This window comes from Maniola jurtina, chromosome 1, assembly GCF_905333055.1.
Source record: "Maniola jurtina chromosome 1, ilManJurt1.1, whole genome shotgun sequence".
Classification (NCBI taxonomy): Eukaryota; Metazoa; Arthropoda; class Insecta; order Lepidoptera; family Nymphalidae; genus Maniola; species Maniola jurtina.
In genome coordinates, this window is record NC_060029.1 from 9,838,746 (window position 1) to 9,865,360 (window position 26,615).

Below are 26,615 nucleotides of genomic sequence, written 5' to 3' on the forward strand. Positions count from 1 at the left end.
CGAAAGTAACTCCCTGTCGTAGGTACTGTACTTTTGTTGCGTGTCAGTCAATTTTTTCGAAAAATAACCTAACGGAACCCATTCGTTATTTACTCTTTGTTGCAATGTGCCTCCAACGCAAGTATTTGACGCGTCTGCCATTATAGCAAGCACTTGACCTGTTATCGGATACGCTAACAAAGCAGCGTTCTGTAAATTCAACTTGCATTGTTCGAAAGCTTGAACAGCACTTTCTGTCCACACTATACTACTTTTGTCACGTTTCTTTGCTCCGTGAAGATACTTATTTAATTCAGCTTGATATTCGGCTGCCTGACGCAAATGACTTCTATAGAAATTTACCATGCCTAGAAATCTACGAAGTTCCTCTACCGTTTTCGGTCTGGGAAAGTCTACAATTGCTTGGACCTTGCTTGGCAACGGCCTTAAGCCACTGGCTGACACCTCATGACCCAAAAACTCAACTTTATCTTGTGAAAACGCACACTTTGCTAAATTAATAGTTAACCCAACTTGTTGTAGTCTTTCAAAAACGGCCTCTAAATGTTTTTCGTGGAGCGAACTATTTTCGCTAGCTATTATTAAATCATCTAAGTATGAAAAAACAAATTCTGCTTTATAATTCGCACAATCCGGGTTATTTTGTTGAAAATTTGCCTCTAAATTCTGTAAGACATAATTATTCATGAAACGTTGAAACGTCTGTGCTGCGTTTCTTAAACCGAAAGACATACATGGCCATTCAAACAAACCAAAAGGTGTAATGATAGCTGTTTTCTCCACGTCATCCTCTGCTATCGGAATAAAGTGATACGCTCGGTTAATATCAATCCTGCTAAATACTTTCTTATCGGCTAAAATAAACGTAAAATCCTTTATGTGAGGAATTGGGTATCTATCAGGCTTCGTAATTGCATTCAGCGCTCTATAGTCTCCACACGGCCTTATATTACCATCTTTTTTAGGTACGACGTGTAGAGGACTCGCCCACGCACTCTTTGACGGGCGGCAAATACCCATTTCCTGCATAAGGCGAAATTCTTCTCTTACCTTTTTAAATCGGTCCGGCGGCAGTGGCCTTGGACGCGCATGCACCGGAGGACCTGAAGTCTCGATGTGGTGTCTTACGCTGTGACGTGGTGGTTCTTTGAACGTCGCTGGCATTGTCAATTCCGGAAACCTACTTAGGAGAGAATAACATGGATGCGATTCGGCTATAGTAAAAATAGATGAATGCTCCGAGTTTACTATAGTGGAAATTACATACATGTTAGTCTCTTGATCTAACAATCGTCTGTTTCTTAAGTCTACTAACAAATTATACTTAGCTAAAAAATCCGCTCCTAAAATGGGTTGTTTAACGTCGGCTATTACAAAAGTCCACTTAAACGCACGACGCAATCTTAAATTTAACACTAGAGTCTTTGTTCCGAAAGTCTGTATTTCACTACCATTCGCGGCATAAAGTTTGTATTTATTATTTACTGTACTATCACACACTGATTTATAACTTTTAGGCAACACTGAAATGTTCGCACCTGTGTCTATTAAATAACGTATGCCATTGTCTTTATCCGTAATACATAAACGGTGGTTCCCTAATTCGACGCAGGTACCCACCGGTTCCACCTGCATCTCCACTAGTTTTCCTGCTTCGTATTCCAGGTGCACGGCTGTTCACAGCGATTAGCTCTCTGCCTGTATCTAAAATGATGCACGCAGAGCCAGTCCGGGCTATCCGGGGTACGTCTGGATCTGTTTTCCTCTCGTCCTCGGGAACGCGAACGACCACGGAAACCTCCGCGACCTCGCCTACCTCGCCAACTGTGTCTGGACCTGTCCAGCTGGTCCAACCTCGCATGGATCCTGGCTATTTCAGCTGCCATAGACGAAGTTCCGGGTACCGCCTCCTTAACTGCCACTTCTGCTATCGGTTGGGACTTCATAGTTTCCATTACTTTGTCAGCAATCACGGCTAGTCTGTCTAGATCTTTGGCTTCTGTCGCAGCCAGAACGCCTCGTGCTGCTGCTGGTAGCAGATTCTGCCATAAAACGCTTAGGGTCTCATTACTAATTTTACCCCTTGCCAGATCCTGCATCTTTCGGAGGAGGTGGCTGGGTTTCTGATCACTCAGTTCCATCTCCCCGATGAGCTTCTGTATTTGGCGGTTCTCCGACTCTTCATATATGTTCAGCAACCTTTCTTTAAGTACCTCGTACTTACGCACCTCCGGAGGATTGATCAGGATGTCCGTCACCTGTTGAATGACATCCTTACCCAGCTTGGATATCACTATATTGTACTTGGATGCGTCTCCTTGTTTTTGTGGTGCCAGTATTGCCTCCAGCTGGATAAACCAGACCCTAGGTTGGTCGGTCCAAAACTCCGGGATCTTCGACGTGATAGATATCGACGCTAAATACGTGTCTTCATCCTTCACTACTGTCGTAGGTTGCGCCATTTTTAAAGTTTTTTAGTTTTTCACTTCCTTACACGTGTTAATTTGAGTTGCCCTAGCTTACGTTACGTTACTATTTAAATAAAATTAACACGCGCTACCCTGGTAGTTCAAAGTCTGAGTCACCAATGTACAGGTATATTTGTACAGATATTTGATGTATATATAGCGCCGTGTTCTCTACCAGGGTAGAAATAAAAACAAAAGAAATGAACACTAAAAAATATATATATTATAATTCACAATTTTAAGTTACAATTTGTAAACGTCAACATGATACAACGGGCTAGATGCAACTAACGAATTACGCTACGTCGTGGCACGCGTAGCCTCTAAAGTGATTACTCGCTGGTGCCTCTACAGCATCCAAATAAGCTCTCAGGTAAGACGGAGCGTGTAGCCGGAGCTTAAGTCTGTTATTTTAATTAATCGAATAACTCGGAAAAAAACCTACCTACCTACCTATTGCAATTTAAAAAGCATAAAGGACATTATAGTTAGTAGGTACTCGCATTTAAAAAATCGGTCTTCGCGACTTGACTCGGTTGTAATGTGCAAATAAGTATAAGTAGAGAAGTTCTATTTTCTATAGTTAGATTCGCTTCCAAGCGGTTTATTTTATTATTATTTAACGAGGATTTGATAAAGTTCAACAGCGATTCTCATTGTTTATTATATGTATTTACCTATTTACGTAGGCATTGCATTCAATAGACCAGAGTAAAATAACATGCGAGAAAATGATTGCGAAGACGTAACTAAACTTGGACCTGGTAAATCTCTTTTTAAGTTGCGTCCATAAGATTGCATTATTGACGAACAGTGTAAAAGCAGGTTTAACAGGGCTCTCTCCGTCACTTACTCCATACAATCGTAGTTAGTTCCAATTTCATTTGAATATTGTGAATTTTTAAGACCGCGTAACTTTGAAACCGAATATTTTAACAGAAATCTGGAAAACCACAGGCATAGATATTAGTTTCTAGAATATGTCTGCAAAATTTCATGGACTTTGGTTGCTTAATATTCAAATGAAATTGGAACTACGTTTGTATGGAGCGAGTGACGGAGAGACCCCTCTTAACAGGTTCAGCACAAACTACAGCAGAGGTTCAGGCCATTTTGCAGGAGTAAGAAATTACTGAAAAATAATACGACCACTCTTTGTACACAAGACTTGAAGCAAATATTGACTCGTAGGTTCTCACGAGATTAAGACAAACATAGCCAGCGTTTAATTTGGCTACTAACGTGTGTTTTGTGCAAACTAAATGGTATCAGAGGACAGCGTCATTGACTTTAATGAAGGCTAATTTTTCGCTAGTTGTCTGGAAGAGCAGCTGCAAACATTTTTGAACTGGTTTAATTTAGCTTAATTTAAGATTTGAATCGAACTACGAAATATTTAGATATAATAGAAAAACTGAAATCAAATAGGTATGGGTATAAAACCTAACCGAAAAATACCTCAAACATCAGTCGTTGTTAAAGTGTAGAAAACGATTATACGAACTTTTTAATTTGTTTTCTTACAAGCCAAATAATAAAAACAAGTAACATCTGAACATCACACAATTATTAAGTAATTTACCAAGTTTTCAAAAAACCCCGTTACGGTTTGCATTGCATCTTTTTGCGCATAAATCCACGATTTTAATTTTTTAGCATTTTATGTAGCCAGTGATACTAGTGACATCAAAACGCATCTATTGACTATAATTTATCAAAATCGGTCACATACAGGAACCATACAGGTCAAACACATATCTTACCTGTTGGGTTTCGCCGCAGGCGGGTAAAAATAGCATCAATTTAACCTCAGCCGATGAAAATTGGCACCTTACATAAAATTAAAGGCACTTAAATTACAACAATCAAAGCAATAGCGTAATAATGATGAATAATAATAAACATCTATTTGAATTGATGGCATAGGCGGAGCGACTATTAATAAACGGTCTATTTTTAAAGTGCAATGAAAAATTGTTACATTCTGTGATTATTTCGAACTAGGCTAAAGTCCGTTAGAAGTAGAATCTAGTTTGACCTGCTTACGCTTCGTTGTTGTCGTCGTCTAGATCTTTTTTTTAATGTTATTACAAGTTAGCCCTTGACTGCGATCTCACCTGGTAGTAAGTGATGATTAAATTAAATGGTTAAATGATTTATTTATTTGACAAATAGGTCTTTTGGTCGGGGACCCTGAATTAATTATTATTACAGGGTTACCCTGTATCTTAGGGTCGCCGCTCTTCCTCCTGCGTCATTCACAAATGCAGTTTAAGATGGAAGCGGGCTAACCTGGAAGGAGTATGGCAGTTTTTATGCAACTCATACTCCTTATCAGTTTCTACAGGGCATTGTGCCGGAACGATAAATCGCTTGGCGGCAATGCTTTGCCGGTAGAGTGGTAACCAGCCACGGCCGAAGCCTCTCACCCATCCCACCAGACTAATCTATAATCTATTCCAAAGAAAACAGAATAAAACAGGCAAAGCGAGATAGGGGGATTTGGGTTTTATTTAATTAGTACTAGCCGTGATTTTGCCCGCGTGGATATAGGTTTATTAAATCTCGGTCGAACTTTTAATTTTCCGAGATAAAAAGTAGCTATCACTCTCAAGGTATTTGACTATATCCATGCGAAAAATCATGTGGATCCGTTGATATGTTGCTGCGTGGTTGAAGGACGAATTGCGAAAAAATGCCATGCCATGTCATCCCATAGGAACCGTCTGTTTTCCGAGGAGAAAAATAGTGTATGTTGCTTTCCAAATCTTTAACTATTTATACTCATGCAAAACATCACGCCGAGTTGCTCCGTTGTGACGATTTAAGGTAACAAACCAGAAAACAAACACACTGCATTTAGGCATGTAATATGGGAGCATGTACTTACTACATGCTAATGCTTTGCGTATATCAAAATGAACTTAATAGGCCGTTTTATACACAATTAAGTCGAATCAGAAATCAAATAATAGTTAAATTTAATTTTATTGATTTCTCACAACCTAATCAAAACTGAAAAATTACAAAAAGTTAATTGTGTTTCCAAAAATTAAAATTGCACTCACTGTCATGCATGTCCTTATATAGATTGTTCCAAGTTCTTAAAATCCACTGAATTATTTAATTTATTTTTTATACTTAAGTATGAAATTATGAACACGCTTTAACCACAGGAAACGAGAAAAATCATTGAAATGACCACTAGCGGTCCGTGCGCATAGTAAAGTACATATCGCAGACACGTCACAGGCCGAATCAATAAAATATTGTAATATTTCGTCGTTAGCCGCAAAGGTTTTTAGCTGGTGCGGACGTCAAGAACCCAAAGGTTTTGCACACCTACTGCATATTGCGTAAAAAAGAATTACATCGGGCATAATGACTCCGTAAATCGCATATCTAACTTGTGCTCAAATTCTGAATTTAATTACTAATTGATTCGCCCCGGATTTACGTGGTTGGGTGAGAAACTAATTATAAAGATAACAAAAAACAAATTATATGAATTTTAAAATGAAAAAAATTCTTTAGTGGACATGATTAACTCCTGAAATCGTTGGCTTATTTTATTTATTTAATAGATACTATTTGAAAGTTCTGTTTGTCTTTCTGTCTGTCAAGAAAATCTATAGGGTTACTTGCCATTGATCTAAAATCTATGCATACGTGATAATAATGATAATATACACAAGTTTTAACAACATGGACGTAATAAATATATAGGTCCATGGTTAGATTTTTATCAGTAGGTAGGAAGTTACTAAAAATGAATTCCTCGTATCCTTTTCGATTATTTTGATAAGATTTTATTTAAATAGGTGTGCATTTATCTTTATTGGTGTTCCAATTTATTGTTTTTGATAAAAATTAAATTGACGTGTTAAGATCAGCAATAAAAAGTGTGTTAGGTTATATTTCACCATAAACAATTTCACCCTCACAACCTGGGTGCCTGGTGCACTTCGACGCCTGTTGTGCCAGATCCTTTGTTCCACGCACATGCAAGTAATGTGCAAACAAACACAGTAACCAACTCCATTTAATTAATTAATTACCCATAAATATTACAAAAAACGGACATTATTTAATAATAGAAACTTGTAACAACACATCATCAATAACTATTTATCGATCGATAAATCGATATTTTCACATATCACTTGATCCATTTGCCCAGCAAAATTGGCTGTTTAGGTTAAAGACTGGTTTATTATACACATAATATTATATTATAACGATCGCGCCACGCCAGTCTAACATAGGGTAGGTATACTGAAAATAACCACCTTTCAATTTATGGGAAAGCTGTAATATATCTATAGATTATAATGTAAATCTGAAAATATTCTTGTTTCCCCATTTAGAGTAACAAATAAAAACTATTCAAATACGAGTCGGGCATAACGCACTATTAGGGTTCCCTACATTACCTACCTGTTATATACAACCAATTAAATATTTTATGCCGGATTTGAATTTATTTGAATTCCTAATTGCGTTATCATTTATCTAATTCGATTTGGGGTATAATATTCTTCACCAAATATCCAAATTTCAGGACTGTAACTCATTCCCTCTACGAGGTAGAGATCCGCAACTTACGGACATATGGACAGACAAACAGCAGAGAACATTTTCTTCGGCTCCGTTTTACCTTTGGGTACGGAACTCTAAAAATAAGAAAAATATTGTAGATCTTCTCCTAACAATGTCTAAACTGTCTTTCAAAGAAAACTTGATAAATGGAGCGTAAAAATACGCTCTTCAAGACTTATGTATTTTATAGAGAAGCAAGATATGAAATTATATCCGATACCAGATATAAATGAAAACAAGAAGTTATTTAATTTTTTTTATTGCGCGTCTATGTATTGGAAAGAGTCAAGATTATTGTTGGTTCTGACGATGTCGGTAGATCGTTGCGAAGATAGTGCTTGTGGCTGACTGAGTTCTGTAACAAGAAAAATATTATTGATCAGCGTATCTCAGGCGAATTTTTGAAAGATCCCATAATAATTTTTCAAAAACCCGCCTTCTGAGAGGTCTATGCTTGAGAGAGATCCTGTTTATAAAATTGTAATGCTTTACCTACGCTTTAAGGAACATTCTTAAAAAAACTGACCTTCTGGTGATATTCTTGTGTCACGAGAAAGAAGGATAGGACCCAATAATGTGGTCAGTACTGAACCCAACGTAGACGTCATCAGTATAGCTATAACGATGATGTTCGAATGCTGCTTGGCTATCCACTCATCCTGGGCTGTAAAGCCTTCCGTCCACAAAGAATCCGTGGCTACTCGTATAAGCACGGCCTGCAATTGCAATGGGTTATGAAACTGGTACAATAATGCTAGGAGTAATTTAACTAAACATTAAAATAAATGATTTAAACCGATTTATTAAAAGAAGTAAGTTCTTAACTCGGTGCGTTTTTATTTTTAAATTACGAAATTTAGTGCAGGTCTACTTTATAATTACGCCACCAAGCACCTCAATACTTTCCTAATTTCTAAATATTCTCATATTGTAAATCAGAAATTCAGAATCCCTTTGTTTGATAAGTCTATACGCCTCAAATACCTTTGTTTTTACCTGGGAAACCAAATGGTTCTGACGGAATTAAAAAGTTTTTAAATCCCAAAGAAATAAGTGGCGTTTGCACATTAGGACACGATATTAAATCAATTGGTAGTCTAGACCACACTCTCAATTTTTAGTCTCGGACCATTAGAACTAATTTACTAAAGGCATGTTTAAATAAGAACGTAGTAGCTTCGTCAATAAAATAAATTATTAATATAATAATATTAAAAAATATGAGAAAGTTTGGATGTTAGATGTGGTTAGATGTTTGTTATTCCTTCACGCCACAATTACGGAATCGATTTGGCCACGCGGACGAAGTGAGGAGCATCATCTAGTTAATAGATAAATATTATTCATTTTCTGGTATACTATGATAAAACTAGTAGTGTGTTTGATATGTTTGTGACTAGTGTATGTTGACTTTCGTATTATCCAAGTCAACATAATATTTTTAAGGAACGTTTGTCAACATTTTTAACTCTGTAAAAATACCAGTACTTACATACGTTATATTTTCTTTTGCTCCATTCTATTTGTGTTTGTCGAGGTATTATAAATCTTAAGTGTAACTATGATTATAGTATTTAACCTATTTAAGATCCAAGGATGCGCAATACTACCTAGATAAGAATTTTATGGGTAATAATTCTAAATTCAATACTTTAACACAAGTAGTAACAGTAGGTTTGAATATTTTAAATAGTCATTCAGATGTTCCTCGATAGATATTCTTCACATTTTTAGGGTCCCGTATCCGACGGGTGCCAAAGAGACCTCCGCTGTCCGTCCGTCTGTCTGTCTGTCCCTCCGTCAGTTCGTCTGTCCGTCAGCGGGCTGTATCTCGTGAGCCGTGCAGCTACCTATTAGGTAGAGTCGAAATTTTGTCCATTCTACCTTTCAGCCAAATCCGTCCAGCAGTTTTTGCGTAACAAACATACGTACATACACACAAACTTTCGCCTTTATAATATTATGGTTTTTAAGGTAGAATATAATATAATTATCACATTATGGATTTGCTTTAAAAATCTTGTGCCATAATAATATTAAGTTTGATGTAGAAACTAGCGTATTTGTAATTTATGTAGGTAGGTACCTCAGCTGTGTTTATAGTATAACTAGCTGCAAGTATTCTTGTAAGTATTAATAAATCTTAAAGGTAAGTTATTTTAAGTTGCAAACTTTTACTTCTACTTTAAAAGTTGAAAACATCTGCAGTGTTATTAGAGGAACAGATGTTACTGTTATACTTATTTGAACTGCTCACTAGTACTATCTAGTTTTCTACTTTTAATAAATTTTTGAATTGCGAATGTTACGACAAAACTTACAGCCAGTCTAATCTAATTACTGTACAAATCATGCCTGCGTAGAATATTGCTAAGTATATTGGCTGCATTACCTCGCTAAACAACAAGGCTGAGCTTTACACAGTCAGTGAGTCAGCCCTCCTATCATCAGATGATTCAATTAAACACATTGAAAAGCCTTGTAAGAAATTTTTGGCTCTACTTTTTCCACTGTAAACGGAACAAATAATGTGTAACTCTCGACACATACCTATAGGCACATTCTTGCACCGCTTACCAGTTTCAAACATTTTTGCCGCGGGTCTCGATATTGACGCTGTCTCCCTGGTATGAAATGGGGCCAATTTATCAACGTATATTATTGCATCCTACATTGAAGTCCGTCACCACTATCAGGAAACCAGCACAAATCCATCGGTTCTCTTACTATCATCTTGACTAATCCCTATCTTATCAATGAGCACAGGAGTCTATATTATTATGGCGGCAAGAGCTTTTTTGATAATATCATAGTCGCCGAAATAGACTACCAAGCATGAGAGTCTGTGAATCCGTTTATCAACCTCTTTTTTATATGAACCTCTAGACCAGTGGGTCATAACAAAGGTAACGATTACGGATATGGCTGTGGCCTTCTATCTACTCGGTGTTCATAGCACAGTATCGGGAACGCCATCTATGACCTAGATCCACACAAAAAAAATATGGTATCTGTTATCCGCGACCGAATGAATCGCAGACATAATAAATTAGCCAATCCGATTAAACGATAGTGAATCGGTGATAACAAAAGACTGTAATTTGTTTTTATTTATAACTTTTATTACTTTTGCGTAGATGTCTCACAAATAAACGGTAATACCTTTATTGTTATTTATTTATTTCCCCTATCCTTCCACTTTCTTTAAAAGAATTTTTAACCGACTTCGAAAGAAGGAGGAGGTTCTCAATTCGTCGGAATCTTTTTTTTATTTTTTTTTATGTATGTTAGGTACCAAATTACTCTAAGACGCCTGGACCGATTTGGTTTTTTTTTTGTTTGTGGTTAATTAAACCACAAACACTAAAAAGTAAAAAATATTTTTTTTACTAAAGTATGTACTAAAAAGTTAAAAAAAAATATTTTTTGCTTTTTAGTGTTTGTGGTTTTTGAAGTCGGTTTTATTTTTATTTTGAATTTTCTTTATCTACACTAAGGTTACCTGGAAGAGATCGCTATTTTTGCGATAAGGCTGTACCTATTTGATAAAAGTAAAATAAAATAATTTCAAGAAATACTGAATGGATATTAGTTACATACTTTTTTACTATTCAGTAAATTGACTCTCAAAGAACCAAGCTGCATAAGGAACAACAAGCTTAATTTAATATATTCCGCCAAACTGTACAGAGTAAGTAGGTAAGTAACCAAGCTCCTCTGCAAAGACACTGCAATCGTGCATTGCAGCGTCAACATTTCCTAAGCATACTCCGCTGTTTGTCCAAACGTAGGTACAAGACCGTATTTCGGACGATTTGTGTGGTTTTGCGTAGTGTCGAGTATTCGTTACTTGCTTTTCCTGCATTTGTCCCACTTAACCCACCCGTGCGAAGCGAGGCAAAGGTCAATCAGTTAGTTATGAATATTTTAATAAAGACACATTTACAAGAAAAGGCGCACATTTAGCTCTTTCAATAAAGTCACTTAAATATGTTATAAGTAGCAATGGACTAAGAGAACGGGATCGCCAAACCTTCATTATTTCATAAAAACTGAAAGTTTCTCTGTGCATTGTCGTTAAAGGGAAAGATTTTATATGTCTTTGTTACCTGTTATCTACCGAAGCCACCATGATTCAAACTGCATAGTCGCTGATCGTTCCTCCCTGTGTTGGGGGCAATGCGCAGAGAAAGTGCGTGAAAGAATTTGCTTCAACTTTTATAAAATAACGAAAGCCTGGCCCTCGCGGGCTGTTCTCTACAATGACGTAGACTCTTGATGACTTTGAAAGGGCCAAAGTTATTAATCGTGATTAATCGCCATCGCGTGTTCCAAACAGTAACAACAGTCATTACAGTTCATTTTTAAACTTGCTAATACGAGATCACTTTCCCAGTCCGTGGTTTACATTATAGGTAGTATTATGTAGACTATAGAAATTTCAAACCCCTATTTTACCCCCTTAAGGGTTGAATTTTTCTAAATAGTTTTTTAGCGGATGTTACCATCATAATAGCTATCTGCGTGCAAAATGTCAACCCGATCCGTCCAGTAGTTTGAGCTGCGCGTAGATTAGTCAGTCAGTTAGTTTTCCCTTTTATATATATTTAGATTAAATCGGTGTGTTATAGCAATTTACGAGTGTAAAAAAAAGAGATTTACGGAAACATACAACTTCAGTCATTGAGTTAATTAATTAATTAATATTGTATTAAATACTTTCTGAGTTAATTATGTTGTACATACATCATCGCAACTATGCCCCGCAGTGCCATACAAAAAACACAATTCCAATGCGAAACATCACATGAGTCAGCTATTTTACAATCACACAATTACAATTGACGAAATTCAAATTAATTAAGTATTAATGAAACAAAATTGTAGGATTTAATAAAATATACATGGTTTTCTGATTTTGAATTAAACATGAACTAAGAGATTGCGAAATAATATATTCATTTTGTTTTATTTAGAATTATTTATTGCACACACACATTATATATAGGAAAACAATACAAGATACAAAATAAATTGTACAAAATAATATATCGATAACCATTTTTATCAACCCCCGACCCTTAAAAAGAGGGGTGTTATAAGTTTGACGTGTGTATCTGTGTATCTGTCTGTGGCATCGTAGCTCCTAAACTAATGAACCGATTTCAATTTAGTTTTTTTGTTTGAAAGGTGGCTTGATCGAGAGTGTTCTTAGCTATAATCCAAGAAAATCGGTTCAGTCTTTTGAAAGTTATCAGCTCTTTTCTAGTTCTTACTGTATGAAACCTTCACTTGTCGGGGGTGTTAAAATTTTTTAATTTACACTTGTATATGGCTTTATTAATAGGTAGGCTTATAAGATATACCTACTTACCTACATATTGAGAGCCTTTTCCTTTTTAAAAGACGATTAAGAAGCAATTACTTTATTGCCGTGCAAGTACGAAAATATCAATTGTTTATGATATGATTGTAAAGATACTGTGCATTTCTTGTGTATAAAATTACCTATCCTGAAGATACCGTTTACAATCAAATGACGCACTGGTTTAATGGCATATTATCTAGTATCTAAGTTCATTGGATGTATGTACCTATGTAAATATGGAAGTGACTAGACATTTGTTAGACAAGATCTTTTCTAAAAGAAATAATTGTTTAACTATTAGATAGGAATTGACGTCTGTACAACTCTCTACCACATGTAATTTTTGCTTGGGTTTTAATTGAAATATAACCTACTAGCTGATGCCCGCGACTTCGTTCCCGCGGGAACTCATTGATTTTCCGGGATAAAAAGTAGCCTATATTATTCTCCGTACTTTCAATTATCTCTATGCCAAAAATCAAGTCGTTTGGTTGTTTAGTTAGGGCGTGAAGGAAGGACAAACAAATAAATAAACATACTTTCGCATATATAATACTAGTATAGATATAGATAATATAAGAAACAAAGTGATAAACTGTGGATATTAAGTAAGACTGAAACAAACAAGACGCGCGACTGTAACGTAACATGTCTACCGCGGCTTTAGACGTTACAATAAGGGAACGTATGAAGTCCATATTCCGTGCAACTTACCTAAGCATACGAAGGGTAAGGGGGAAGAGGGATCAAAGTCAATATTTTTCATAATTTGAGTTATGTGCACCGTCCACCGCGCTCTCATTTTTGGATATACTAAAACGTTTTAGAAGCTATGATCTTTCTGCCCCTTATCCATCACAAACTTCGGCAACTCCACCAGTGTGACGTCATTCAGTGCGGTTTTACCATCACGTTGTATTTGTTTCAGGCTTTATTACAAGAAACTTACCTCGACTATGGCCTTAGGCGTCCATGTTATAGCAACGAAGATACTCTCTTTAACAGTTAACTCATTGACCAGAGCAACCAAGAAAGCCGTCAACATTCGGATCAAAAGCGGAGCAAATATGCAAGCAACAATCAGCCCAAAATCCCTCGCGGTTATTCCTGATACCTGCCAAAGTGAAGGTTTCATGTAGATGTAATATACGATTATTATCAACAAATAGTTGGGATTATCAAATTCAAAGTACATTTGAGATTTGAAATTGGATTCCAGAATTCTGATCCAATGAATTTACGTTAACCCTCAAGGCACTGTGAATTTGGATCAAGATAACCGTAAAATCTGACGTGCTTTTACCTAAATTATAGAATTACGTGCTTGAATGGAGAACGTACCGTACCGATAGATTCTATAAGCATAGCTTTGATACCTACTTACGCTATGCTATTTAGGCAATGTTAGTCTTTACATATATACTTAACTTAAAACTTAAACCCCCGACACAAAAACTTCTACAAGAAAACTAGAAAAGAGCAAAAGTAAACATAAAGATTGAGAATAATGAATTATTATTGAAGATGTCGATGTTTATCCTAAACACTTAAAAGCTTGGTTCAGCAATTGTAAGAAGTTGTATTGTGTGTACTAAAGACAAGACAATGTGTCGATGACATACTCGTAAGTCAATGGCTTATCTCCGCTGCAGTGTTTACTCGATGCACTACGTAAATCAATTTCAGTTCTACTGTCGTCTGTAATGTCGTAACATAATTCTATTGCAAACCTATTTACAAGGGTATCGGTATACAGAGATGAGTATTTAAATTCATACATGTATCCATACTTTCCTAATATTATAAATGCGAAAGTGTCTTTGTCTTTTTTATTTTTAACCGACTCCAAAAAAAGGAGGAGGTTCTCAATTCGTCAGAATCTTTTTTTTATTTTTTATGTTATTTTTACGTATGTTCCCCGGTTACTCAAAGACGCCTCGACCGATTTGGAAAAATTTCTTTTTGTTTGAAAGGGTATGTATTATACTTTGCAGATGGTCTCTATATAAATTTAGTGAATATCTGATGAATATTTTCGGATATGGACAACAGAACTCCTGAATGGATAAGAGCAAATTGCTCGCGATCAGTGTAATAAGCTTAGTAAACAGTAGGGTTTTAACTGGGCATAGCATATAGTACAGTGAATTTTTTGAAAATTTTATTGTTAGGTAGGCTTGCGCTTGGCGGCAATCATGCCTAAAAATATGACGGATGATTTAGAATTTCCATGAAGATGCCGACTAATGTCAAGTGTCAGCTGTTTGTACATTATTGTTCTCTAAAATGTTTACCTCCAAAAAATACCCACTAAGCGTAAAAAGCATGGGTTCGAATATCCTCCACAGAAGTTTGAACACCGCTGCGACGGGGTTATTGTCGATGGGCCAACCACGCCGCGCCCAACGAGTCCCGGCTGTGCATGCGCACACCATTATTGCTACACCCGCTGCAACAAAACAAAACAGACCAAAATCAATATGACAAAGTCTGATATATGACCAAAATCATACAAGTGTAAATTAAAAATTTATAACGCCCCCGACAAGTGAAGGTTACAGTAACTAGAAAAGAGCTTATAACTTTCAAACGGCTGAACCGATTTTCTTGGATTATTACCTACCTATTTCATGAAGTCAGTTAAGATTTTCGTGAGTGCATCAAAAACTTGAAATCATTCACCTATCATCTGCGTTGTACCATTAAAGAAAAGCAATTCTAATGGTTCAAAGTTAATTACTCCCACGGACTGAGAGAAGTAAATTAAAACATTTAACCCTTTGATAGAGTTCATTTCACTCTCTACCATTATTATCGCTCTCTATACAGTAAACAAAGGGTGACATAATTGATATTGGCTATATTGTTTTCCTTAAATGAAAGGTATATCCTAATGGCCGCGGATATTTAGAACTAAGCAATTATTTTGAGCTAAATTACAAAAGGAATTTCTGGAATCAAGTACTATGAAACGTGCAAACGTAATATAATATTATTATTGTTTATTGGCTCTAATTGAAGCGAAGGTTGATAAAGATGTATCACAATTAATGTGAAGTAATAGTCTGCACTCGTTCCCATTCAGATGATTATTAGGTATCTAGATGTGGACAGTGGAGGCCGTAAAGTAAACGTCGAATTTAGCCTTGCTCCTCTGAATATGGGTTGATGGGGAATGGGGATAGGTTTAATAAAAACTGCAATAAGTACCCACTTCAGCTTAGCCTGGTAATGCCAAAATGTGCAGTACCAACCCACAAGTTATCAAACTTCAAAACTATCAAACAAATCGATTTAAAGGTCTTTTGGAAGTGAGACTTGAACGTATCTGTGGTGCTCCTATGCGTGTTTCAGACCCTTATACTGTTTCTATTGTAATACGCCAAAATTTCTTCAAATATCCACTCCGAGAGACTGATTGTGGCTTCCAAACTGCAGGCAAGTAATCAGATTGAGTTACCTACGGATTGCCCACTTTCATAAGTTCCATTTGTCTCCTAGCTAATCAGTCACACATTCACATATTGCGTATTTGATAACAATTCCGTAGACAATTTCGAGGAGATGTTTGTTAAAAATAGTAGTTTCGTTTATATGTCCCTCCATTTCCATTATACAAAATACTTAATATGAGGAAAAAATTCTTTACGTTCATCAGAGGCAACTCAATAAGGTTCCTTTACAACTGAAACTACTTTTCTAAACTTGCAGTTTCTTAGAAATTGTCGTTAGAAGTCTGAACACGTAACTACCTACTTGGAACTTACATTGGGCACCTGGATTCACCAAAGAGAGGCAAAATAGGTTTTTTATTCGCTCCATATCAATAGTTCCCCAAAAGTCGTCTTCGTCGTCATCAAAAAGAAGATTCGTCTCTTTAGCAGGCTAAGTAATATCGTCATAGGTTAGACAATGTACGTATTCACATAGTTCTTACGAGCTTTTTGTTATTATAAAGTTTTGTTTTGAGTAGGTGCGTCGTTTGTGGAAAATATAATAAAGCGCGTTTGAAACCATTTTCACAGAAACTGCACTTTCTTGTAAGTAGTTATTTAAACTTCGTCTTCAAAATAAGTCACACCTCTTTCATTACTTTCTTTAAATAGGTGGAACACATTTCCCGGTTACTAAATTGTAGAAAAGAATACTTACATTTTATAGAGTAAAGGTTATTTTTAACAACTTCTATACAACTTAACAATCAGTTAAACGAATGGGCTGTGAAAAGCTATTAGACAGGCAGACAGATACACTCTTTTGTCTATAAAATATAATTCTGAAAGCTTTCACCGAATTATGTTCTAGACAATGTAATGTGTACCTAGTACCTATATATAAATTATAATAACTAAAAAACTTCCTCAAATTGCGTTCTAGAAATAGTCGTTTATATACTCAACACGTATTCGATACCTTCAACGGACTCTTGGATTCTCTAAGGAAAAGGCAAATTAGGTTTTTGTTCGTTACCTCCAACATGTCAATTATTGTCCTCAGAAAGTAACAAGGTTCGTAGGTATATACATTACCATAACGAGCTTTTGGTTAATATAAAGTTTTACCTTACAAATGATTGGTATACGAAATCGGTTTTTCAGTTTTCTTGTTTATGTACACTTTATACGCAAATTTTCCTATAAATTGAAGAAAATACGATGACGTGTTTGTTCATAAATATTTTATGAGCCGTGAAGATCAGCATTTTACGATATTTATTTTTATATCTGTCTTCATGAACCTACTGTTAAACTCGAAATTACTTCATGGTGTCAAGAATTCAAAGTTACCTATAGATTTTAGGTACCTATTTGTGTTCCTAATATAAGAACCACTTTACCTACTTTGACAGATGGATTTATTCATATTCGAAAAATTATTTCAAGATCAAAGCCAAACGTTCCTTCGGAATTTACTTTCTTGTATAGCAATAAAGAATTTTCTTATTTCCTCTTCGACGTCGCGGGTAAAAAGATGCCGTAAAATTGGTTTTGGAACACTCCATAGATAAGCTGTACCCACATTAAGTGTTTGACCCTAGTCTGTTATAGTGAGAAGCCTCCTTTGTACCATCGTTGTACTCACAAACGCCACCCCATCCAAAGTAACCACCAGCATACATGATGAAAATACCGCCGGAAATAATATGGAGACTTCGTATTGTTGGAGCGTACAAATCATTGTGGTCCGGCAATATATCAGCCAGCACTCCCCATGCCACTCCTAAGCCGATGCCGACGAAAATTGCGAGCAAGGCCTGTAAACAAAATATATTATTAGCTCGGATAATATTTTAGGTATTTCCACTAGTGGAGGGTCCTCCAACGTTACGCTTCCCCGTGCGAGGTTCGGAGCCAGAAGTTAGAACCCCCAGAATGAAAGGTCAAAGTCTTACCCACTAGACTATCATCAGGATCCTATAAATACTTAGTAAGCATAATTCCATCTAAGAGCTTTGAATAATTAAACATAAGGGATCCTCTAATAATGCAAAGGGACATTTACGGGTCCATCAATAAAATATTACCCTCGATATATACCGAAATATATTTAAGCTCGTTAAAAGTGCGGGAAAAATTACCCTCAGATTAAATCCAATTTTCTCGTCGTTAGGAGAGGATCACGTAAATTTTAATTGAGATTGGCTTCACGAGATTGCATTAAACTGTGCCTGGCTACTGATAACATCGTATAACCACCTCGCCCATAAAAGCTGGGGAAGGTACTATTAAGTAGTCTGTGCGAGAGTGAGGTACTTAAAAGTATTAAAACTAAGGCCCACTTGCATCGAATTGTTTAATCTGGTGTTGTTAAATAGTGTGGGATGCTCTCCAACAAAATGAATCGACTGGATGAGGAACGCTGAGGACCCGGTGTTGTGGCGTGCTTTGGGCAAGGCCTATCTATGTTCAGCCGTGGACGTCAGCCGGCTAAAATCTTGATGATGATGATGGTGGTGATAATGACACTTTTTGACAAACTTATTCCAGGGTTGATGAGAAAAAGCCAGGGATAGAAAATTTAACTTAAACATGTTAGTGCGAGTCGACTTAAAGCATTGGATAAATGCACCTTGACTATCCTGTAAACGGGAGCCGATTGGTAGAAAATTGCACTGTTGATAACTCCGAACATGCCTTCAGTAAAAGTTGTGTCTAATCCACCAGCATTTGCCACTAGTAGTGCGACTTGATTTTTTAAACCGAGTCCTCTGGCACTGAACCTATTTGCTGTGGGTACAACTATCGCAGGTGAAACTGATGCTAATATGGAACCCAGATGTAGACCTAAAACAAAGTTACATATTTGGATATCTTTACATAATAACATAATGTACATTCATTACTTTGTGCAATGTTTCCAGCAAATACCTCTTTAGTATTTTATAAACCTTTATTATCTTTTATGTGAATCAATGACTGTGATCGTTGATTGGTTCTTAGTTTGGTCTAAAACGAAAACACTCAGATAATATTTTTATTATTTTGTTGTTAGTCGCGTTGTATCCGTTACAGAATAGTTCCAATTTGCTATTAAACATTACCAGGTGTTCCTTTTAGAGGTCGAGAGGATAATATACCTATTTACTGGTAGGAAAATAGTATAACATTAAACTTGGTTTTGTGATGTTACTTATTAACGTTTTGTACTAACCCCAGTACCAAGGGAATCCAAGGAGCACGTGAGCGAAGGAGGCCGTCGACAAACACTCGACGATCCAGGGAAGGGTCGCCAATGAGAAAACTTTCACCGAATTCCTTTTTATGTATTCCCAATTCCACGCAAGTGGGCCCTTTGTCAAAATTATAACAGGATATATTCTTCTGAAAATTGTATCTTTTTTATGAAATAAATTGGAAAATGTTAAAGTATTATTAACCTATCTAAGCTAATATTATGTGGATAAAGTTATAATTAATATTTAGGTGGTCATCCATTTAACGGAATTCAATAAAACTATCAAAATCATAAAAGATTACATAGTGTGGGAAGTATTGGACGCTTCCTTAATTATGTAAAGCGCATTAAATTACTGTCGTTAATGCTATTTCCTGGTCGAAGTATTATCGATTATATTATATCTATCAAAGTAATTTCAACATATCGCTTACAGTGCTGTGAAACGTAGGAACTTTTTGTTTGACTTTCAAGCATTAGCGTACGGCGTAGGTACGTACTACGTATTAATTTCTTGGTTATTGACTATATGTATAAAGTATATCGAGTAAAACTTGATGATACTCACGACTTCGCGTGAATTTATTTCATAAATCCCGTGGGGATTCTTTAATTTTCCGGGACACAAATAAGCTTTTGTCAATCTCCAAGATGCAAGCTATTTTTTAAAATAAAAATAGCGAGCAATCGGGTCACCTGATGTTAAGTGACTACCGCCGCCCATGAACATTTGCAGCAACAGAGGAACCGCCAAAACTTTACCCGCCTTTCAGGAATTTTTGTACCAGAGTTCGTCAAGATCACGGATAAGCCGTGTTAAACGAATGAGCCATGAAAGGTAACAGATGGACAAATAGACACGCTTTCGTATATATAATATTAGTATATTAGTACAAATCACGCATAATTTGTTTATTAATTGTTAGGAAAAGTCCGCTAAGTTTTCAAACGTAACTTTATAAGTCGGATCAATGTTTTCTAACAAGTAGCTAAGAGAGCTCTTAGAGCTTGTACCTAAGATGAAAGTCTATCGCGTCTGCAGTTGGATTTTCCAGGAAGTTTACCGGTACGAGGGTTCTACATAAAGCTCCTATTAAAGTCATTCCGACAACTGGGCTTATTGTTGTGTATCTTTCCAACGTGTGACCAAATACGTATCCTGTGAGTACCAGAAGAGTCATATTGAACACAAGACCTCCGGGAAGGGCGACGTCGTCGAGTAGGAACCACGACGTACCCCATAGAAATATACCTGCAATAAAAAGAAGTGTTTTATTATCATCATCTGAATCCATCGATGGTCCACTATGGAACACGGGTCTCCTCTCAGAATGAGAAAAGCTAAGAGTCCACCACCCTGGCTAAGTGTGGATTGGAGAAGTGTTTTTCTTTCTTTCTCCCTGCATCGTATTCCTCATTGTTGAGTAATTATCAATTAATCATAATATTTGTGATTACTAAGAGTACTAAGAGAAGTAACAGGAGAAGTGTTTACATTGTGCGATATACGTGCAAAGTACGTATCCGTTTACACTATCCATTAGCTTATTAGGTAAGTATCAAAACTACTTATCAGGAGCACCAATTACACTCCCTTATAAAGTGTCTAAATAGAGTAGGTAAGGTTTTTAATGATTATAGGAAAAATAGGAAATTCAATGTAGGTAAGCGCTTTCCACATTGCCGTGCGTAGTTAGATTCTTATTTGAACATTAACCAATTAAACTCATTAAAATGTAGACGTGCTCTATAAACATTATATTTGTAGGTATCTAAATATTTGAACCCATGTTACTTTGAAGCTACAATTTTTCACGCAAATCTTGAAAACCACAGACGCAGATATTAATACTTAGATATTGAGTTTGATTGGTTAATATTCAAATGAGAACCAAACAATGTTTGCTTGGAGCGCCCTACGTATAAACCCCTTACAAATTCGAATTCTATGCGAAAATTTTTCCGTGCTCGGCTTGGTTGAAAATTGAAACATACAGCATTTTGTTTCTCAATGAAATAATACAGTTTAACTCACCACATATAATAATAGCCAAATATTGTTTTAGTTCTGACGTGGTAGGTAACGTGGAGCCAAACCATTTAATACCATCCTTCCATTTATTACTTCGACTCTCCTCTCTGTAAAGAAATAATTATACAATTAAAGGAAAGGAATGTTATTTTTAATTTGCATCTTACAAAGGAGTAGGTATTTTAATTGAAATTTTATACTTACTCACGTTTTGGAGAAGCTAATATCAAACTTCGAAACTTTGCTACTATTTAAATCTCTCACATTTTTATCTGTAATTTAAACATAAATACTAGTTAGTCATTGCCGGCTCACTACTGAGCATTCTCTGCACATAACTCTGAAATGTTAGAGGGGCATGCTGGGAATCGAACCCCGGACCACCGACTACAACGCTTAACCACTAGGCTATCACCGTTCTAGTTAGTACCTACTACAAAAAAAAAACTTTAACTTAACAAATACGTAGTGTTTACAAGCTTTAGTGTGAGGCCCTGCCTCCTGCTCCTGATGAAGTGGAAAGTGAGTTTCAGGCGGCAGTGTCTTCCAAATTATATCATTAATATATTGTAAAAATCTAATATTATTTTTACTAAATTAGTTAACAAGTGTAAATTAAAAATTTATAACACCCCCAACAAGTGAAGGTTACAGTAACTAGAAAAGAGCTAATAACTTTCAAACGGCTGAACCGATTTTCTTGGATTATAGCTAAGAACACTCTCGATCAAGCCACCTTTCAAACAAAAAAACTAAATTAAAATCGGTTCATTGGTTTAGGAGCTACGATGCCACAGACAGATACACAGATGCACAGATACACACGTCAAACTTATAACACCTCTCTTTTTGCGTCGGGGGTTAAAAACCAGCATAATTGCCCCGTCTTCGCACGTGCGGGTTTACCTATAACCAGTATTTTTTCTCCTGAAGGTGGTGAAGACTGTAGCGATATCAACGAGTTTTGAAGTTATAAGCATTCACATACACAAACGGAGATTGTGTTTTTTATTATATTCCGCGTCCACCACTGTTGGACGTTGGCCTCTTATAGAGACTTCCAACGCACCACAATACCTACTATTTAAAGAAATATACGACTTACCGGTATTTGCTGACGGGCACGACATTCTCTTAACTTTTATGAAACTTTTGCTACACGATTTCAGTTTTCATAGAACATAATATTTTTTTCACAGCACAAGCTTTGTTTCCGCTAAAGAAACTGTCCGATCTCATATATAGTTCTTGTAATAATGCATTTGTTCGCATGCGCGCTCGCCTCAATTGATACAAGTAATAGAAAACACATTAACCATTGGGCGTCGAATAATTGTTTCAGGAATGTGCGACCGCAGCGTTGAGTTTCAAAATAATTCATCGAGTTTCATAAAACAACTCTTTGTGTCACAGTTTGTTATTGCAATTTTAATGAATGTAGATACCTATACTTCATACTTGCCGACAACTGTATAGATTAATAAATTAATTATAACTTAACACACGTTTTGTAATGGCGCACTAGAAATATAATTGCACCACTTATATTGTAATGGATACAATTATTAAAAACTTAATCCAGTGAGTACTTTAGAACACGTGTATTACAGATTGTATACGAGTAGATAACTGGTCCATGTTTCTGCAACCGACTTGGCGCATTATCAATTAGGATTCTTATTTTTAGTATTTCGTCTCGCTAAACCTTGTAATTATTGTTTTAAATATATTCTCGTGACAACGTTATGCAATCGTATTTAAAGATCTTCGCATCAACCGTAAAGCCGACTCTATTCAAATAAAACCACAGAAATGTGAGCTTTATATCGTGTGTCTTAGGGTACAATTTTTAATATTTAATAAAAAGAAGTATTTCTTTAAAAATTCAATTCCATCTTTATTCTTTTTTTGATTTGATTTCTAACGAAAATTTCATCGTAAGGATAAAAAGCTCATGTGGAGTGGAGTCGGCGTTGAGTCAACCTAATGTGCGAAGAACTTAATTTACTTAAGGGCCAAAGTATACACGATACTTTTACTATCAGCGATCGGAGATTTTATGATTGCATTTTGCCAGCTGACGATCATTAGCGGTATCAAAATCGTGCGACTAAGCAACTGTTTCAATAAAGCATTATAGGCAATATGTTGCGTTTGAACGTTGCCGTTGTATCAAAATGAGAGAATGATGTTTACTATGATCAACCCATTGTCGGCTGGCTAAGTACTGAGAATATTATGTTTCCTTTCAGAGTGAGAAGGATTAAGGCCATAGCCACACTGGCCTAGTGCAGATGTGCAGACGCCTTTGAATAAACTATGGAGAACTCTCGGGCATGCAGGTTTCCTTACAATGTTTTCCTTCGCCGCTAAAGAAAGTGATATTTATTTGCTTAAAACTCACATAGCTCCGAAACTTTAGAGGTTCGGATTCAAAACCCAGACCTTCCGAATCGGAGGTGGATTTTTTAACCACTAGGATATCACGGCTTCAGACAGATGTTAGTGCAGAAATAACGCGCTGCGACTTGCATTCCAATGGGTGCGGAATACAGTTGGTTAATGCTTGCAGTAATTGTTCTGTCAGTCCAATACTTACGATCAAAACAATATTATGTGCGGAGTTAAAAGTTTATTGCAGCTTTTAGCATCCGAAAAGCTATCAAATCGTAGATTGCATAATATGCTGAAAGTATCGTGTTTGCTTTGGCTCTTATATAAAACGCTTTGTTCGAAAAGTTTTTTTTAATGTTTACATGTTATGATCACGATCTCACCTGATGGTGAATGATGATATAGGTTCTAAGAATAAGCGCTTTATGTAGTGGTTATTATAATTTCATTGCCTTGATGGTTTAGTGGTTGGTCTGTTCGACTGCGGATAACAAGGTCCTGGGTTCGACCCCCGGCTTGGGCCAAAAATAGATTTTTCTGTTAAGAGATTCGCAGTACTAGCTCGGAGTTAGGAAGATGGTGATTGGTGATGTTTTACCTTTGTGCCTCGGAGAGCACGTAAAAAGGTTCTGCGCCTGATCTATCTCCGGTCGTGTCGCATTTCCATCTCATCGGGCTTTGAGAGTGAGCGAATAGAGAGTGTGCATATTATGTTTGCGCACAAACTTGTGCACTATAATATTTTCTGCACAAATGGCTAATATCTAAACAGTAAACTGACCGCCGTGGCCGAAATTCGCGCGGGAGAACTTTGTTATTATTTTACACGTAATCAAAACTCTTGCACCATTTCTAAAAATTTTCACTATCTCTCTTAGATGTCAAGGCTATAATGGATTATGCAAAGAGGCTGGGGTTCTAAAAAGATTTATAAAATCAAATCTTAAACCACGCGGTTGTAATCGAAGATAAAAGCAAGTTCAACGTGAAGATTGTTTTGTGCGCATAGAAAAAGTACGCGAATTGCAACCTCTTTCTATTTTTTTTACACAAAACACGTTATTAACCAAGAGAATCCCGCAAAGATGAACGTTGTCGCCTCGTTTAATGAGACACGCAGCTTTACGTAGAGTTAACATGCCATCATGGCCGGTTTCTGTATGCAACCGCAAAAGAAAGTCATTCCGGAGACAAACAATAACGTAGATACGGTCGGAAACGCTTTTCACGCTAGACCGGAGAACGTAAGAGAGGGTATATAAAAAGCGGGCAATTTTCTCTATAACACTCGGCGGATACTGGCTGCTCATTAACTATGAACGACGTCATCAAGACGCTTCTTCAGTAGAAAAAAACACGTTAAACAGTGGCACTCTTCACGAATAAATGCTCGGGCGGAGCGCTTTTGAGCGACCGCTGCTACAAAGTGCATATAAATTGCGGCGTAAAATTGAAACGGAAGGCGTAAAAAGAACTCTATTGCGCACATTTGAATGACAAGCTGGGGGCTACTCGTCTAGGAATCTACGGGTTCTATAGAAGTGCATAGCCAAACTACAAAATGGGACGGGATCGCTTTCAAAAGACATCTATGGCTAGATTATGTCCGAATGCAATATGAAAAATGAAAATATGTTTTTAACCCCCCGACCCAAAAAGAGAGGTGTTATAAGTTTGACGTGTGTATCTGTGTATCTGTCTGTGGCATCTTAACTCCTAAACTAATTAACCGATTTTAACTTAGTTTTTTTGTTTGAAAGGTGGCTTGATCGAGAGTGTTCTTAGCTATAATCCAAGAAAATCGGTTCAGCCGTTTGAAAGTTATCAGCTCTTTTCTAATTACTGTAACCTTCACTTGTCGGAGGTGTTTAAATTTTGAATCTCTGCGTTACTGCAGGTGCCTAAAACTAAAACTAACAAACCGCATTAAGTAGTTATAAGCTGTTACAGATTTTAACGCCCAACTCCAGATTAAGTATTTAAGAGAGGGAGTGAAATAACAAAAATTAAAATCAAATAATAGGTTTAATTAATGTGTGTGTGAGCATGTGAATGGATTATTTCAAAGTTATAATATTGTATACTTAGAGTAGTACTACGAGTATTTAGTACAAATATTGGTACTATTCAACCCTTTTTGAGAATTTCCGTAATAAAATACTTGCCTAATACCACCAGTTTTGGGTAGTATCTAATATGTTTTGCGGAGATTGACCGCTTTCCTTTTGTTAAATAAATAGACATCACTAGAGGACAGAGTAAGGATATGTACTATGGTAGACTATGACAGAGCGGGGATACAGGGATACAGTAAACAATTTGTATGAGGATTTTCTTACGTTGTGTACGACGTATGCATACCTATATATAAGCTTGACAAAGTCTTCATGAAAAACAAACTGAATGTAAAAAATCGACGAAAATATTATGCAACATTACATTATGTTGGTGATATTCGGTTATCCGTGCCATCGTACAATTAATAACACTTTTTAATTTGCATGGCGGCCATTTTGGAATTTTAATTATTTGTTGTTAGAGCGGCAATAGAAATACTCACTCTGTGATTTTAACTCTCTGTCTATTACAGTTTATGAGATACTCCCCGCTGACAGACAGACAGACAAGGCAACTTGACTATGCTCACACACGATTAAGACAAGACCAAGATACAACTAAGACACGACTTAGATGACCAAACCAAGATTAAGGAAAAGCCTCAGCAAACGGGGTACAAGGCGCACCCTTGCACCCAGGTGGAGTGGAGGGATGATATCCGGTAAGTAGCTGGCATCGGTTGGGTGCAAAAAGTTGAGAATAGGTAACGCTACTTGCTTATTGCCTGTTGATGCTTTAAAAAAAATTTGATGGCATCGAAGTGTGGTTTGAACCTTTTTATAACTTGAATTAAATCTAACAGGTGGTCTCTCGTACCAAAATTCAGAAACTGATAAAATTCATTCCATACCATAAAGATTCGGCCAGTTTGCATTTCCAATAGCCTCTATTAGTGAAGTGAACTAACCGCATGTTTACGATAATTCTCGCTATGCCACACTAAATGCTTGGCAAGAGGAAC

The 26,615-nt window shown here is 36.5% G+C and overlaps 1 protein-coding gene across 1 annotated transcript in view; it reads right to left on the bottom strand.

Moving 5' to 3' along the window:
- LOC123867292 overlaps positions 1-22,792 on the bottom strand; it is a 37,985-nt gene extending 15,193 nt beyond the window's left edge. The window contains exons 1-12 of the mRNA XM_045909282.1: positions 22,248-22,792; positions 21,351-21,414; positions 21,146-21,249; positions 20,125-20,362; positions 19,087-19,256; positions 18,505-18,719; positions 17,518-17,689; positions 14,730-14,884; positions 13,385-13,549; positions 7,594-7,783; positions 7,327-7,422; positions 5,537-5,587 (exon numbers count right to left, since the gene is read on the bottom strand). Of these exons, the coding sequence (XP_045765238.1) occupies positions 5,537-5,587; positions 7,327-7,422; positions 7,594-7,783; positions 13,385-13,549; positions 14,730-14,884; positions 17,518-17,689; positions 18,505-18,719; positions 19,087-19,256; positions 20,125-20,362; positions 21,146-21,249; positions 21,351-21,414; positions 22,248-22,272 (1,645 nt within the window). The 5' untranslated portion in view covers positions 22,273-22,792. The remainder of the gene's footprint in view (positions 1-5,536; positions 5,588-7,326; positions 7,423-7,593; positions 7,784-13,384; positions 13,550-14,729; positions 14,885-17,517; positions 17,690-18,504; positions 18,720-19,086; positions 19,257-20,124; positions 20,363-21,145; positions 21,250-21,350; positions 21,415-22,247) is intronic.
- Between the last annotated feature and the right edge of the window lie 3,823 nt (positions 22,793-26,615).